Below are 17,740 nucleotides of genomic sequence, written 5' to 3'. Positions count from 1 at the left end.
TCATCATTACGATGCCTGGGTGGGTACTGTGGAGGTCATTGATGAAGGTGTCTCTGGCCTTCTTGGGGACCATTACTCGATTGCCCCACAGAAGGCAGTCTGCCTGTATAGACATTTCATCTTTGTGCCACTGGAATGGCTTTATCTCTTCCTGCATTTCCACTGGGACACTGTACCAGCTCCCGTGAAGCACACAGCTTTTGACTTGGGATAATAAGGGGTCTTGGCTTGTCCAGGTTTTGATCTGCCAGGCATGACGGGTGATTGCTCACTCTCAAATGCTTCCATAACCATGGCTAGATCTGCGGGCTGCGCCATTTCCACCCCCGTGGTGGGCAATGGCAGCCTACTGAGAGCATCGGTGCAGTTTTCTGTGCCTGGCCTGTGGCGGATGGCGTAGTTGTATGCGGACAATGTGAGCGCCCATCTCTGGATGCGGGCCGATGCGTTGGTATTTATCCCTTTACTCTCGGAAAACAGGGATATTAGTGGGCTTATGATCAGTTTCCAATTCGAATTTTAGCCCAAACAGGTATTGATGCATTTTTTTTACCCCATAGACACGCGCTAATATTTCTTTTTCAATCATGCTGTAGGCTCTCTCAGCCTTACACAGACTCCTGGATGCATAAGCAACTGGTTGCAGTTTTCCGAAATCATTAGCTTGTTGCAATACACACCTGACATCATATGACGACGCATCACATGCTAGTACCAAACGCTTACATGGATCATACAACACAAGCAATTTGTTTGAGCATAACAATTTTTTCGCTTTTACAAAGGCATTATCTTGGCTTTTGCCCCAAACCCATTCATCCCCTTTTCATAATAAGACATGCAGTGGTTCTAACAGGGTGCTGAGACCCGTTAAAAAGTTATCAAAGAAGTTCAGGAGTCCCAGAAACGACCGCAGCTCCATCATGTTCTGTGGCCTCGGTGCGTTCTCGATTGCCTCCGTCTTCGCATTGGTGGTTGGTGGGCCTGATGCCATCCGTTGCAATCCTCCTTTCCAAGAACTCCACTTCAGGCGCCAGAAAACGCACTTCAAGCATTTTAACCTGAGCCCTATGCGGTTGAGTCGACTAAGAACCTCTTCCAGGTTCTGCAGATGCTCGATTGTGTTCCAACCTGTGACCAAGATGTCGTCCTGGAAGACCACGGTGTGCGGGACCGACTTCAGTAAGCTTTCCATGTTTCTCTGGAATATCGCCACTGCTGATCGAATTCCAAACGGGCACCTGTTATAAATAAAAAGACCTTTGTGCGTGTTGATGCAGGTGAGGCCCTTCGATGATTCCTGCAGTTCCTGCGTCATGTAGGCTGAAGTCAGATCCAGCTTTGTGAATGTCTTTCCTCCCGCCAGCATTGCAAAGAGGTTGTCGGCCTTGGTATTGGTCCTGCAGGGAGAAACGATTGATAGTTACTTTGTAATCGCCACAGATGCTGTTTCCGTTGAGGACATCAACGATCAGGCTGACCCACTCGTTGAACTCGATCTGTGAAATGCTGCCCTCTTGTTGCAGCCGGTCTAGCTCGATCTCTACCCTTCCTCTCATCATGTACAGTACTGCTCTCGTCTTGTGATGGATGGGTCGCGCCCCCGGAATTAGGTGGATCTGCACTTTTGCTCCTTGGAATTTCCTGATGCCTGGTTCGAACAGCGAAGGGAACTTGTTTAAGACCTGGTCACATGAAGTGTCGGCAGCGGGCGATAGCGCTTGGACGTCGTCCCAGTTCCAGCGTATCTTTCCCAACCAGCTCCTGCCGAGCAGCGTGGTACCATCACCCGGTACCACCCAGAGTGGTAGCTTGTGCACCGCTCCTTCGTAGGAGACCTTTACGGTAGCACTGCCGATTACGGGAATCTGTTCTTTAGTGTAAGTTCTTAGTTTCATATGAATTGGAGTTAAGACTGGCCTTGAGGCCTTGTTGTACCACATTCTTTCAAAAGTCTTTTTGCCCATGATGGACTGGCTCACGCCCGTGTCCAGTTCCATTGACACCGGGAGTCCATTTAGTTCAACATTCAGCATTATCGGGGGACAATTCGTGGTGAATATTTGCACCCCGTGTACCTCTGCCTCCTCGGTCTGAGGCTCTGGTTTATTGTGATCGTCCGTGTAGCTGTCCTCCTCTGCAACATGGTGGTTTGCAGGATTAGTAGGATTAGCAGCTCGCCTGCACCTACGTTGGATGTGTCCCATTGTTCCACAGCCCTTGCAAACGTAGCCTTTGAATCGGCATGAATGGAAACAATGATCACCCCCGCAGCGCCAACAAGGTGTTAATGGCCTTGCATTCATCACCCTTGATGGTGGACTCTGAGACATCTGCGGATGTGTAGCTGCAGGTATATGTGACCTGCCCTGTACATTACAATTTGAAAACAACATCACTTTGTTCACAGTACTTGTAGCAGCACTTGTGTGCTGAGAGACTTGCTTCGTATTGTCACTGGTGGCAATGAACGATCGCTATCGCTATGGCCTTACTCGAGGGTGGGGTCCCTACAGTCAAAAGTTTGCGAAGTATGGTTTTGTGGCCAATGCCAAGTACGATAAAGTCTCCGAGCATGTGCTCCAAATGTCCTTCAAATTCGCAATGTCCTGCAAGGCGACTTAGCTCGGCGACATAACTCACCATTTCCTGGCCTTCAGACCTTTTGTAGGTGTAGAACCGATACCTCGCCATCAGAACGCTTACCTTTGGGTTGAAATGCTCTCGGACCAGTGTGCACAAATCGTCGTGTGATTTCTCCGTGCGTTTCGCTGCAGTGAGCAGATTCTTCATGAGGCCATACGTTGGTGCCCCACAGACGGTGAGGAGGATCACCCTTCTTTTGGCAGTGTTCTCTTCCTCATCTTGCTCGTTGGCTACGAAGTATTGGTCGAGTCGCTCCACAAAAGTTTCCCAATCGTCTCCCTCCGAGAATTTCTCCAGGATGCCCACTGTTCTCCGCATCTTTGGGTTCGCAATCTGTATATCGTCGCCAGTTGTATGGAGAAAGAGTCAGACTGAACGCTGTGAGCTCAAAGTAAAGTGTGACCGTAGTCTTTTATTGCAGGTCTCCAGAGTGCCTCTCCAACCTGTGAGTGAGGCCTCCTTAAATACCTGTTCTCCCAAGGGATTATGGGATCCCTTGGGACTCCATGGGATGAGCCCTCTGGTGGCTGTACAGAGTAAATACAAGTTTATATATATAATATATATGATCCACAAAATACTTGTAAATTAAACACAACTCAAAATTGCAATTTAATAATTATTACAAAAAAGTACAAATCTGTCACCTTTCTGATGCTGACAGTTTTATAAATGAAGGGGAGGGCCACGTCTACGTGCCAGCACTACACGTCCCACCGCATAGCACTATGAATTTCGCATGGCTTTGCGCTCCGTTTCCGCCCTGAGAGGAAGTGCAGCACTATATTTTGTGCAGCATTCCTCTCAGGGGTGGTAACCTGAATATAGGTGCTGGGCGGGTCATCCGCGCCTGGCACAGGAACCCCCACCTTGTGACTGTTACCGTTCCTAATGTTATGGCCCTGATTTCTTATACAATATGGAGTTATCCATAGTAACTTGAAGTCTGAAGTGGTTAGTCAATATCTATTATAAGGACTTGTAAATTAAATACAACTCAAAAAAGCAATTTAATAATTATCACAAAAAAGTACAAATCTGTCACTTTTCTGATGCTGACAGTTTTATTAATAATGCATTTTGTGATTCATGTGTACTTAAAGATTGTGAGAATAGGTGGAATCCTGACCGTCTTTGTCTTTTCTCAGCCAACCTGTTCCTGATTCTCACTATAAAACAAACATCAAGCTTTAATGTTCTGTGTTTTGTATTGTTGCAATCTCCTAGATAATAAATCCATGTTGGTATAAACAGATCCCAACTATGAATGCTTTTTGTTGGTTCGGTGAAGATTGTTACATAAATGTTATTGCTACACATTAAGTATTGCATTCCTGATGCAACAAGTGACTTGGAGGTGAGGGGTACTTGTATAATCTGGCCTGACACAACCAGAACTCTACTCCCATTTGCAAAATAGAAACGATCTTGTTGATAATCGGAAGAGGCAATAATTGGCACAAGGAGGAAACAGATGCAGGGCATGTCCTCTTTTGTGATGCATTATTGGTCCTAGTGCACGCTAACACAAGCAGAGGTAGATTTTGATTTTGTGTGATAGTGAAAAATGGGTGATAGCGAATCAGCAGCCCATTTTACATCTCTCCCAATTTTTATAATATAAAAGGGGCTGCCAATTTACACTATCGCACAGTCCAAACCTACCCCACAGTGTGATATTTATATCATTTAACTGTAGGAGATGTGTAGATTTTTAAATTAGATGGGTAATTGCTAATTTCCAGTAAAGCAGGCAGCTATTTGTAATGAAAATGAATGCTTTGCAGGAACTTTGTGGGTAAATTGGGACTCTCTCCATTTTTGTGGAGCTATTACACATTTCACAACTGGATTTTCACCAAGTGACAGTTTATCTGCATTTGAAGTGTGAAAGGAAAATTATTATGATTGGCTGTTTTTTTGGTGCTCCTGCTAAGTAATTCATGTTTCATGAAGTTGTCTGCCAATAAACCACCTTGATTGGTAGCTGTTAAAATTTATATATAAAAATATAGGGTTATTTACTCCTTTTCCATCAAGGAGGAAAATATAGGCAATAATTCCTTAATTCTTATGGCTTTGCATTATTTCTCTAATTTAGGTGCAGTGGAATGAACCCGGTGCAATATTTGAACTCAAGACAAAAGACAAAATGATTTATTCCAAGTTTCCATTTGACATCGATGCTAATGGTACCATTAGTGTGACAGAACCACTGGACAGAGAGACGATTAGTGAGGTAAGTTCCTGTGTACACGGGGTACGAAACACTTTCCTCAAAGGATGGTACTAAGATCGTAGAAGGGATGAAGGAGCAGAGTATATCTAGGTGTGCAGATATACAGAACATTAAAGGTGGCAGCAAAAGTAGACAAGGCTGTAAAAATTACAAACAGAATAATTGGTTTTGCATCCAGAGACGTAGGGGGTAACTTTCACCTTCATGTGTGGTAATCTGGTGGAGAGCATTGCCTGGCAATTGTAGAAGCTGCCCGATTTTCATGACATTGATTTCAATGTATAGAGTTTCGGATGCTCCATTATAGGAAAGATAAAAAGGTATTGGACGAAGTGGAATCATTTTGATTGTGGCGTCTGGATGTTACAAATGTGGCATTGTCCTGAGGAATAGATCCATCACTCATGCGATCTTCTGCCATATTTCTATGCATGTTCAGAGATCTGTGAGGGAGCAAACAGTTTGGTTGAAATGAATGTGTTGAAGCTCTGCATTACAGCTTTCTCAATCTGATATTCAACGGCATTAACATCACCGAATCCCCCGCCATCAATATCCTGGGGTTCACCATTGACCAGAAACTTAACTGGACCAGCCACTTAAATACCGTGTCTCACCTCCTGACTCCCCAAAGCCTTTCCGCCATCTACAAGGCACAAGTCAGGAGTGTGATGACATACTTTCCACTTGCCTAGATGAGTGCAGCTTCAACAACATTCAAGAAGCCCAATAGCATCCCGTCTTTTCCACCCCACCCGCTGCCGACCCCTTTTGCGCCCTGCGGGGGCAATTGTCCTGCTGGTATGTGGCCGCCGCCCCCGACAGCTTCGCTGGGTACTGCGGCCACCCTTAAAGGGGAGGGCATACTGCCGTGGCCGCCATTTTGCTTTGAGTCGGCCCGACATTGGCTGCCACTGGCTTGGCCAAACCCCTCCCTGGTGGCCCAGTGGAGCCGTGGAGGCCTCACTAGGTCTCGCAGCGTCCCTCCCCTTTAATAAGCGTGATATCTGTGTCACTCTGATGGACACTGCCCCGCTCACACCTTGCTACTGCCTTCAACAGTGCCCGAAAGCGCTGGGATGTATTTTTTGATTTAAAGAGCCCAGTTTCCCGGCTCTTCCGCCCCGCCTCCCACCGGACGGTAATAATTCAAATAATTAGAATTTATCCACCCGAAACGGGACAGAGGGAAATTTCCCCTCCCCCTCAAATGTTTATTGTAAATGTTTCATTGAAGGGGCTTTTAATTAAATTAGAAAATGGGAACAATTATTATTATTACAGTAGTGTAAATTATTTAATTACTTGGGGATTCCTCATATATTAACAGGAATTAAATTCGTAAATGGAATCCTCATAACAACAACTTGTATAAGCAAATGAGATATCCTCCTTTCTGATAGGAGGACCTGGCCCACGTGATCCCAGGGATGCTTCCAAACTGCCTGCTTCCCTGGGATCCATGGGCCTTTACGCAGGCATACGCTTGCAGGCCCAGGACCCGAAGTCTCCAAATTCCGGGAGGCAGCGAGCAAGGTCAGATTTTTTTTAGGATCAAAGGCATACTCCGGTGGTAAGCCTCCGACCGCAGATTCCGGCCCAGTGTGTTATCTTTCAATTCTGGTGAGTGAGTGAATGAATAGTAAGATAAAGAATTAATGGCAAATATTAGGGGCCTGGTGAGACCACACCTGGAGTATTGTGTACAGTTTTGGTCTCCTTACCTCAGGAAGGATATACTTGCCATTGAGGAAGTGCAATGAAGGTTAACCAGACTGATTCCTGGGATGAGGGATTGTCCTATGAGGGGAGATTTAGACTAGGCCTATATTCTCTAGAGTTTAGAAGAATGAGAGGTGATCTCATTGAAACATACAAAATTCTTACAGGGCTTGACAGGGTAGATACAGGGATGATGTTTCCTCTGGCTGAGGAATCTAGAACCAGGGGTCACAGTCACAGAATAAAGGGTTGTCCATTTAGGATTGAGATCACTCACTACCCAGTATATTATTTTTAATGTGTGTTTAGTATGTACTGTTGGTGTCTGCTCTGGATGAAGATAGAACGCCGCTGGAAGAGCCATTGGAAATTCTGGTGGTCGTAACAGATATCAATGACAACCAACCAATTTGTAATGATGCAGTGACGTTGATTGAGGTGCAAGAAAATGAAATTCTAGGTGAGTATAATCTCATCATAAAATGCAAGATATGTTATCTATGTAAAAGGATATGGGATACTATTAACCATATACAGATAAGCCCACTAAAATAAATAACTGATAAAGGAATAAACCATTTGAGAGAATAAAATCTCCCTTTTCTATCTTTTCCAATGAAAGCTGTCCCTGTTAAATGAATAAAATGTTTAAATGAATTAGTCTGTATTTTTTATAGTGTTGTGCTGCCTCGCTAATCCGACATGTTAAGTCCTTTTTGCCAATTGTGTTAAACTCTTTTTAGAAGTGGTTTTGTCCAGGTGTTAAAATCGTTTAGAAAGAAAGACTTGGATTTATATAGCCCCTTTCACGACCACCAGATGTCTCAAAGTGCTTTACAGCCAATGAAGTACTTTTGGAGTGTAGTCACTGTTGTGATGTAGGAAACGCGGCAGCCAATTTGCGCACAGCAAGCTCCCACAAACAGCAATGTGATAATGACCAGATAATCTATTTTTGTTATGTTGGTTGAGGGATACATTTTGACTAGGGCACCGGTGATAACTCCCCTGCTCTCTTAGAAAAAGTGCCATGGGAACTTTTACATCCACATGAAAGAGCAGATGGGACCTCAGGTTATTGTCACATCTGAAAGACGGCACCTCCGATATTGCAGCACTCCCTCAGTACTGCAATGGAGTGTCAACCAAGATTTTTGTGTTCAAGTCCTACTCCAAGACTCAAGAACCCACAAACTGCTGACTCAGATGCGAGGGTGCTACGCACTGAGCCACAGCTGACAAAAGAAATAGAGATTAGAATAAAACAGGTTTAAGACAAATGTCAGGTATACAGAATTCAGTACAAAACCAGGCATATTACAGAGAATGTGGGGAAAATTGAAAAAGGAGATAAGAATGGCAAAGAGAGAATCCAACAACCCCAATAACAACAACTTGTATTTATATAGCGACTTTAACGTAGTGAAACGTCCCAAGGCGCTTCAAAGGAGTATTATGCGATTAAACCAAATTGACACCGAACCACATGACAACAACAACTTGTATTTATATAGCGCCTTTAACATAGTGAAATGTCCCAAGGTACTTCACAGAAGTTTTATGCGATAACAATTTGACACCGAGCCGCATAAATAGAAATTAGCGCAGGGAAGCTTGGTCAAAGAGATAGGTTTTAAGGAGCGTCTTGAAGGAGGAAAGAGAGGTAGAGAGGCAGAGAGGTTTAGGCAGGGAGTTTCAGAGCTTTGGGCCTAGGCAACAGAAGGCACAACCACCAATAGTTGTGTGATTATAATCATGGATTCTCAAGAGGGCAGAATTAGAGGAGTGCAGACATCTTGGGGGGTTGTGGGGCTGGAAGACAGTACAGAGATAGGGAGGGGCGAGACCATGGAGGAATTTGAAAATAAGGATGAGAATTTTGAAATCAAGGCGTTGCTTAATCGGAAGCCAATGTGGATTAGTGAGCACAGGGGTAATGGTTGAGCAGGACGTCGTGCGAGTTAGGGCACGGGCAGCCGAGTTTTGGGTCACCTCTAGTTTACGTAGGGTACAAAGAATCTGCATCCCCTTTGCAATAAAGGCCACGATACCATTGGCCTTCCTGATCACTTGCTGTATCTGCATACTATCCTTTTGTGTTTCATGCACAAGTACCCCCAGGTCCCGCTGTACTGCGGCACTTTGCAATCTTTCTCCATTTAAATAATAACTTGCTCTTTGATTTTTTTCTGCCAAAGTGCATGACCTCACACTTTCCAACATTATACTCCATCTGCCAAATCTTTGCCCACTCACTTAGCCTGTCTATGTCCTTTTGCAGATTTTTTGTGTTCTCCTCACACATTGCTTTTCCTCCCATCTTTGTATCATCAGTAAACTTGGTTACGTTACACTCAGTCCATTCTTCCAAGTCGTTAATATAGATTGTAACTAGTCGGGATCCCAGCACTGAACCCTGCGGCACCCCACTAGTTACTGATTGCCAACCAGAGAATGAACCATTTATCCCGACTCTCTGTTCTCTGTTAGTTAGCCAATCCTCTATCCATACTAATATATTACCCCCAACCACGTGAACTTTTATCTTGTGCTGTAACCTTTTATGTGGCACCTTGTCAAATGCCTTCTGGAAGTCCAAATACACCACATCCACTGGTTCCCCTTTATCCACCCTGTTCATTACATCCTCAAAGAGCCCCAGCAAATTTGTCAAACATGACTTCCCCTTCATAAATCCATGCTGACTCTGCCTGACCAAATTTTGCTTTTCTAAATGTCCTGCTACTGCTTCTTTAATAATGGACTCCAACATTTTCCCAACCACAGATGTTGGGTAACTGGTCTATAGTTTCCTGCTTTTTGTCTACATCCTTTTTTAAATAGGGGTGTTACATTTGCAGTTTTCCAATCTGCTAGGACATCCCCAGAATCCAGAGAATTTTGATAAATTACAAACAATGCATCCACTATTCCTGCCGCTACTTCTCTTAAGACCCTAGGATGCAAGCCATCAGGTCCAGGGGATTTATCCGCCTTTAGTCCCATTATCTTATTGAGTACCACCTCCTTAGTGATTGTGATTGTGTTAAGTTCCTCCCCCCCATGGCCCCTTGACTATCCACTGTTGGAATATTGTTAGTGTCCTCTACCGTAAGGATTGATACAAAATATTTGTTCAGAGTTTCTGCCATCTCCATATTCCCCATTACTAATTCCCCGGTCTCATCCTCTCAGGGACCAACATTTACTTTTGCCACTCTTTTCCTTTTTATATACCCATCCGTCCACTCTCCCCCACTTCCACTCACTCCCTCCAAGTAATCTGACAGAATAGATCGCCCTCCATTGTATACACCTCTTGATTTTCGTTGAGCAGGTTCTATACTGGGTGGCCAATCTGCTCTGGGCATTGAAAATGAAAATGAGTTAAAGGAGTTGCAGGATAAAGGAAGTTTGCAATGTGCTTAACTTTGTCCCCCCACTTCTCAGTCAGACAGGTTAAAAAGCATCCAACCAAATATTAAATAATAAGGAGCTCTGAGTTACAGATGGAAAATGCTGGAAATATAAAGCAGTTCAATCAGCATCTGTAAAGAGAAAAGAAAATTTACGATGTTTCAAGTGTATCCTTCATCAGAACTGATGACTGAAAGTTCTGAGTTGCACTTTGAAAGGAGTACGGTGTAAATACCTATCATTCTGGTCTGGTGTTTATGATATTGGCACAGTGAATTAATCAATTGGACTGATGAACAGAATTAATCAATGGGAAGCAGATTGGTGAGCTTTAATGTGGCATATGTTACTTTATTTCATTTATACACTTTGTAAATTCAGGAAGCTATATTGGAACTGTGAGTGTGACAGACATGGATCAAGAGGGAACACTGAACATCCTTTTGAACTATGAAATCCTCGATCAAGAACCAAAGATTCCAGAAGACAATATGTTCAAAATTGATGATTTCAGTGGAAAGATCCAGCGTTTCAAAGGGCATCTGCAGAAGAAAAATGCACCAGAATACATTTTAAGAGTCAAAGTGACAGACCAAATGGGAGGCAAAACAGGTCTGTATATATCGCAACAATCCAAAAATAGTATGGCATGGTATCTGTAGGTATTGGAACACACACACTCAGAGAATGCCATGACACTCTTCAAATGCCTTGCTTTTGAGGCATTTGTTTCATAAATGCTGTATTGTGAAAGAAGGCTGGCAAATTCATCCAACAACTATTAATGTTAGGGGTATGATTAAGAAGTTTGCAGATGACACTAAAATAGGCTGTGTGGTTGATAATGAAGAAGAAAGTTGTAGACTGCAGGAAGATATCAATGTATTAGTCAGGTGGACAGAACAGTGGCAAATGGAATTCAATCCAGATAAGTGTGAGGTAATGCATCTGGGGAGGTCTAATAAGGCAAGGGAATATACATTCAATGGTATGACACTGAAAAGTGTAGAGGAACAAAGGGACCTTGGATTGCAGGTCCACAGATCCCTAAAGGTAGCAGGCCAGGTAGATAAGGTGGTTAAGAAGGCATATGGAATACTTGCCTTTATTAGTCGAGGCATGGAATACAAGAGCAGGGAGGTTATGTTTGAACTGTATAAACCACTGGTTAGGCCACAGCTTGAGTACTGTGTGGAGTTCTGGTCACCACATTATAGGAAAGATGTAATTGCACTGGAAAGGGTGCAGAGGAGATTTATAAGAATATTGCCTGAACTGGAGAATTTTGGCTATGTGGAATGATTGGAGATGCTAGGTCTTGTTTTTTTTTTTGGAACAGAGGAGGCTGAGGGAAGACCTGATTGAGATGTATAAAATTATGAGGGGCGTGGATAGAGTGGATAGGAAGGACCTGTTTCCCTTGGCAGAGGGGTCAACAACCAAGGGACATAGATTTAAAGTAATTGGGGATAGGTTTAGAGGAGATATGAGGAGAAATTTCTTCATCCAGAGGGTGGTGGGGGTCTGGAATTCACTGCCTGAAAGGGTGGTAGAGGCAGAAACCCTCACCACATATAAAAAGTACTTGGATGTGCACTTAATGTAACCTTCAGGGCTACGGACCAAGAGCTGGAAAGTAGGATTAGGCTGGATTGCTCTTGGTTGGCCGGCGCGGACACGATGGGCCGAAATGGCCTCCTTCCGTGCTGTAAATTTCTATGATTCCATGATTCTATGAACTACTATTTAGGTATATAGGGCTAAATTTTGCCCATGTTTCGGCGGTCCGGGCGTGAAAAATAGAAGAAAATGAGGTGGGGAGGCCTACAACCGAATTCCCACCCCAAAATGTGCCTCCACAATTTTCCTCTGCTCCAATTGGGGGGTAAAGCACAGCTTGATGCAGGAGGCAATCCCACTCACCTTCTGCCCATGGCTTGCCTCCTGAGTATAACACTTAGTTTTGTTCTCCTGCCTTCTCCTTCTGAGCCTAGCAGAAGCTTGCTGTCACAGCTGTCTGCTTAAAGATCTAAATAACTGCAGTGTCCCTGTCTCTTTTTTTTGTCTCCCTATGATCACAAAAAGAGAGGAGAGCCTATGTCGGACAACATCCTAGTTCTAGACTCTCCAGCCAGGGGAAACAATCTTTCAGCATTTATCCTGTCAATCCCCATCAGAATCTTATATGTTTCAGTGAGATCACCTCTCATTCTTCGAAACTGCAGAGAGTAGAGGCCCAATCTACTCAATCTCTCCTCATAGAACAACCCTCTCATCCCAGGAATCAATCTAGAGAACCTTCTTTGCATCACCTCCAAGTCAATTATATCCTTCCTTAAATAAGGAGACCGAAACTGTGCACAGTACTCTAGGTGTGGTCTCACCAGAGCCTTGTATAATTATAGCAAGGCTTCCTTACTCTTGTACTCCAGCATCCCAACACAATAGATGTGAAGAATTTAATGATTACTAAGACAGACAAATGCATTGCTTATTCTACTGTCTTTGGAAAAGATCATTAGTTCATTTGCATTTTAACCATCTTTTGTCTAAAGGACGCGTTTATTTGCAACAGAAAAATGCTCTGATTGCGTCCCCATGAACTGATTGCTGATTGGTCTCCTTGGAGGACAAGACACACCCAGCAGTTTCTCTGGAATGTGTAATTAGAACCGTCCTGCCTACGTAATCAGTGACTTTGCAAAGTATAATTCGAGCCATTCTGACTGCTGACTCCAGTGTGGACAGCTTACTTTCACAGGTTAAGCACCCAAGTTCCTGACCCATCCCCCAGCCTAAGTTCCTGCCCTATCCCAGCCCAGGTTCCTGCCCCATCCCAGCCCAATTTCCTGCCTCATCCCAGCCCAAGTTCCTGATACTCAGAACCCATGTCCTGACCCCCAGCCCAAGTTCCTGACCCCCCCAGCCCAAGTCCTGACCTTATCCCCACCACCACCATGCCATAGATGGGGCATTGTGTGTGGGTCATGGATTGTTAACAGGTTTAATGGGTATGAAGTGAATAGTGACAGTGTTGTGACTTCCGGATTTCATCCACTTCAATGATGTCACTTACATGCATCGAGCTTTCCAAGAATCAGCCAGGTATAGGGGTAGGAGAGGGAGAATGTGGTATGGGTTTAAAGGGGATGGGGTTGGAAGAACATTATCTGTTTTCCCTGAATTCTTTCTCTCTCTTCTCTCCGATATCCTCTCCCCATTCCCTCTCTCCCAGTCTCTCTTTCTCTCCCCCCCCTCCGCCCCAGTCTCTCTCTCTCCCCCGCAGTCTCTCTCACTCTCCCACCAGTCTTTCTCTCTCTCTCTCTCTCCCAGTCTTCCTCTCTCTGCCCCACTATCTCTCCCCCCAGTCTCTCTCTGTCTAGTCTTTCTCTCTCTGCCCACTCTCTCTCTCTCCCCCCCCAGTCTCTCCCACTCCCCAGTCTCTCTCTCTCTCTCTGTGCCCCACTCTCTCTCTCTGCCCCACTATCTCTCCCCCCCACCCCTGTCTCTCTCTCTCTCTAATCTCTCCTTTCTGCCCCACACTCTCTCTCCCCCCAGGGTCTCTCGCTCTCTCTCTTCCCCAGTTTCTCTCACTCTCCCACCAGTTTCTCTCACTCTCCTACCAGTCTCTCTCTCTCTCTCTCCCACAGTCTCTTTCTCTCTCCCGAGTCTCTCTCCCCAGTCTCTCTCTCTTTCTCTCCCCAATCTCTCTCTCCTTTCAGTCGCTCTCTCTCTCTCCCAGTCTTTCTCTTCCCCCAATCTCTCTCTCTCTCCTCAGTTTCTCCCTACCCAAGTCTTACTCTCGCTCCCCCCCCCCACTCCCCCCACCCCATCTCTCTCTCTCCCACCTCCGAGGTTTTCTCTCCCACAGAATGCCGTGGAAATGTTCGTGTAGAGAATCCCAGCGATATTTTGGGCAAAAGTCCTGGAAATAATCCAAAAGCCCTAGAAGCAGCTCCAGCAACAGTGAGCTCCATGCGGTTTGTGGTTTGGACCCACTTTTGGCTTCCCTGTATGTTTAACTGCGCTACCAAATCGAGTGCGCATGTGCAAAATGGGGGCGTAGTCAAATGCGCGCATGCACAGAAGGACACAAAAAAGTTGTTGCAAATAATTATTCCACTTTCTAAACTTATGTGAATACTTTAAAATGTGATAATTAAATGTAACCTTTTTTCCCACATCCTTTCGGTGTAAAATTGGTAAAATAAATTCCCAAAATGGGAAGACCTTCCTGATAAGAATTCCCTTTTTGAGCTGCTTTTATTAAAAAAAAATTATTAGTTCACGGGGTTGTGGGCATCGCTGTCAAGGCTAGCATTTATTGTCAATCCCTAATTGCCCTTTAGAAGGTGGTGTTGAACTGCTGCAGTCCTTGTGGTGAAAGTATTTCCATGGTGCTGTTAGGCAGCGTGTTCCAGGATTTTGACCCAGCGACGCTAAAGGAACGGCAGTATATTTCCAAGTCAGGGTGGTGTGTGACTTGGAAGGGAATTTACAGATGATGGTGCTTCCATGTGCCTGGTGCCCTTGTCCTTCTAGGTAGAGGTCATGGGTTTGGGAGGTGCTATTGAAGAAGTCTTGGCGAGTTGCTGCAGTGCTTGTAGATGGTACACACTGCAGCCATGGTGTGCCAGTGGTGAAGGGAGTGAATGTTTAAGGGGGTGGATGGAGTGCCAATCAAGTGGGCTGCTTTGTCCTGGATGGTGTCGAGCTTCTTGAGTGTTGTTGGAGCTGTACTCATCCAGGCAAGTGGAGAGTATTCCATCACACTCATGACTTGCACCTTGTAGATGGTGGAAAAGCTTTTGGGAGTCAGGAGGTGACACACTCACTGCAGAGTACCCAGCCTCTTAGAATCATAGAATGGTTACAGCACAGAAGGAGGCCATTAACCTGTTGAGCCTGTGCCGACCCACTGCAAGAGCATTTCAGCTATTCCCACTCTCCGTACTTTCCCTGTAGCTCTGCAATTTTTTTTTCTTCAGGTAATTATCTAATTCCTTTTTGAACGCCACAATTGAATCTGCCTCCACCGCCCTTTCATGTAGTGCATTCCAGATCATAACCACTCACTGCGTAAAAAAGTATTTCCTCATGTCGTCTTTGGTTCTTCTGATAATCACCTTAAATCTGAGTCCTCTGGTTCCTGACCCTTCCACCAATGGGAACAGTTTCTCTCTATTCCCTCTGCCTAGATCCATCATGATTTTGAACACCTCTATCAAATTTCCTCTCAACCATCTTTGCTCGAAGGAGAAAAACCCTAGCTTCTCCAATCTATCCATGTAACTGAAGTCCCTCATCCCTGGAATTTTTGCAAATTTTTTCTGCACTCTCTCTAAGGTCTTCACATCCTTCCTAAAGTGCGGTGCCCAGAATTGGACACAATACTCCAGTTGCGGACGAACCAGTGGTTTATAAAGATTCATCATAATTTCCTTGCTTTTGTACTCTGTGCCTCTATTTATGAAGCCCAGAATCCTGTATGTTTTTTTAATCACTTTCTCAACCTGCCCTGCCACCTTCAACGATTTGTGTTCATATATCTCCAGGTCTCTCTGTTCATGCACCCCTTTTAGAATTGTATCCTTTAGTTTATATTGCCTCTCCTCGTTCTTCCAACCAAAATGTAACATATGTTAAATTTTATTTGTCACGTGTCTCCCTATTCCACCATTTCCCTCATCAATCCTGCCTGATACATCATCAAAAAACTCAATCAAGTTAGTTAAACATGATTTGCTTTTATCAAATCCGTACTGGCTTTCCGTTATTAATTCACACTTGTCCAAGTGACTATTAACTTTGTCCCGGATTATCATTTCTAAAAGCTTGCCCATTATCGAGGTTAAGCTGACTGGCCTATAGTTGCTGAGTTTATCCTGGCACTAGTTTTTGAACAAGGGTGTAACATTTGCAATTCTCTAATCCTCTGGCACCAGCCCCGTATCCAAGGAGGGTTGGAAAATTATGGCCATTACCTCCACAATTTCTACCTTTGCTTCCCTCAGCATTCTAGGATGCATCCCATCCGGTCCTGGTGATGTATCTACTTTAAGTACAGCCAGTCTTTCCAGTACCTCCTCTTTTTCAATTTTTATTCCATCCAGTATCTCAACTACCTGCTCTTTCACTATGACTTTGTCAGGATCTTTTTGCTTGCTAAAGACAGATGCAAAGTACTCATTTAGTACCTCAGTCATGTCCCCTGCCTCCATGTGTAGGTCTGCTTTTTGGTTCCTGTTGTACGAAGGGTCATCGATCCGCAACGTTAACTCTGCTTCCTCTCCACAGATGCTGCCTGACCTACTGAGATTTCCAGCATTTTCTGTTTTTATTCCAAATTCCAGCATCCGCAGTATTTTGTTTTTGTCTTATTACCCATTTACTATTTATATGCCTATAGAAGACTTTTGAATTCCCTTTTATGTTAGCTGCCATTCTATTCTCATACTCTCTCTTTGCATCTGTTATTCCTTTTTTCACTTCCCCTCTGAACTTTCTATATTCAGCCTGGTTCTCACTTATATTCTCAACTTGACATCTGTAACACACCCACTTTTTCTGCTTCATCTTACTCTCTATCTCTTTCATCATCCAGGGAGCTCTGACTTTGGTACTCTACCTTTGCCCCTCATTGGAATGTACCTCGACTGTACCCGAACCATCTCCTCTTTAAACACAGCCCATTGTTCGATTATTGTTTTGCCTGCCAATCTTTGATTCCAATTTACCCAGGCCAGATCCATACTCAACCCACTGAAATTGGCCTTCCTCCAATTAAGTATTTTTACTCAGGCTCCTTTACCATAACAAATCTAAACATTATGGTACTATGATCACTGTTCCCTAAATGTTCCCCTACTGACAATTGCTCCACTTGACCCACCTTATTCCCCAGAACCAGATTCAGCAATGCCTACTTCCTTGTTGGGCCAGAAACGTACTGATCAAGACAGTTCACCTGAACACACTTCAGAAATTCTTCTCCCTCTCTGCCCTTTACACTATTGCTATCCCAGTCTATATTGGGATAGTTGAAGTTCCCCATTATCACTACTGTATAGTTCTTGCATCTCTTTGTAAATTTGCTCCTCTATATCCTACCCACTAGTTGGTGGCCTATAGAATACACTTAATAGTGTAATGGCACATCAATGATTTCTTAAGTCTAACTAAATAGATTCTGTCCTTGACCCCTACAGGACTTCTCTCTCCAGTACTGTAATATTCTCTTTAATCAATACTGCCACCCCACCTCCTTTCTTTCCTTATCTATCTTTCCTGAACACCTTATATCCAGGAATATTAAGTACCCAATCCTACCTTTTTTGAGCCAGGTCTCTGTTATCACCACAACATCATATTCCCATGTGGCTATGTGTGCCTGCAGCTCACCATCCTTATTTGTCACACTTTGTGTGTTTTCACACATGCACTGTAAACCTATCTTAGACCTACTTGTATTCTCTCTTAGTCTGTATTTGTGTGGCTGGTCCAGTTAAGTTTTGATCAATGGTGACCCCCCTCCCCCAGCCGCCTGGCTTTTGATAGTGGGGGTTTCGGCAATGGTAGTGCTGTTGAATGTCAAGGGACGGTGGTTAGACTCGCTCTTGTTGGAGATGGTCATTGCCTGGTACTTGTGTGGCGTGAATGTTACTTGCCACTGATCAGCCCAAGCCTGCCTGTTGACGCATGTGGGCATGGACTGCT

General features: G+C 44.3%; 1 protein-coding gene across 1 annotated transcript in view; it reads left to right on the top strand.

Annotated features, from left to right (window-relative positions):
* The window catches only part of cdh17 (cadherin 17, LI cadherin (liver-intestine)), a 213,119-nt gene that overhangs the window by 106,266 nt on the left and 89,113 nt on the right, over positions 1-17,740 (top strand). The window contains exons 9-11 of the mRNA XM_070876328.1: positions 4,748-4,885; positions 6,917-7,067; positions 10,406-10,636. Of these exons, the coding sequence (XP_070732429.1) occupies positions 4,748-4,885; positions 6,917-7,067; positions 10,406-10,636 (520 nt within the window). The remainder of the gene's footprint in view (positions 1-4,747; positions 4,886-6,916; positions 7,068-10,405; positions 10,637-17,740) is intronic.

This window comes from Pristiophorus japonicus, chromosome 1 (genome assembly GCF_044704955.1).
Source record: "Pristiophorus japonicus isolate sPriJap1 chromosome 1, sPriJap1.hap1, whole genome shotgun sequence".
In the NCBI taxonomy this organism is placed as follows: Eukaryota; Metazoa; Chordata; class Chondrichthyes; family Pristiophoridae; genus Pristiophorus; species Pristiophorus japonicus.
The sequence above is the reverse complement of the archived record's forward strand: the minus strand, read 5'-3'. Positions and strand labels throughout refer to the sequence as shown.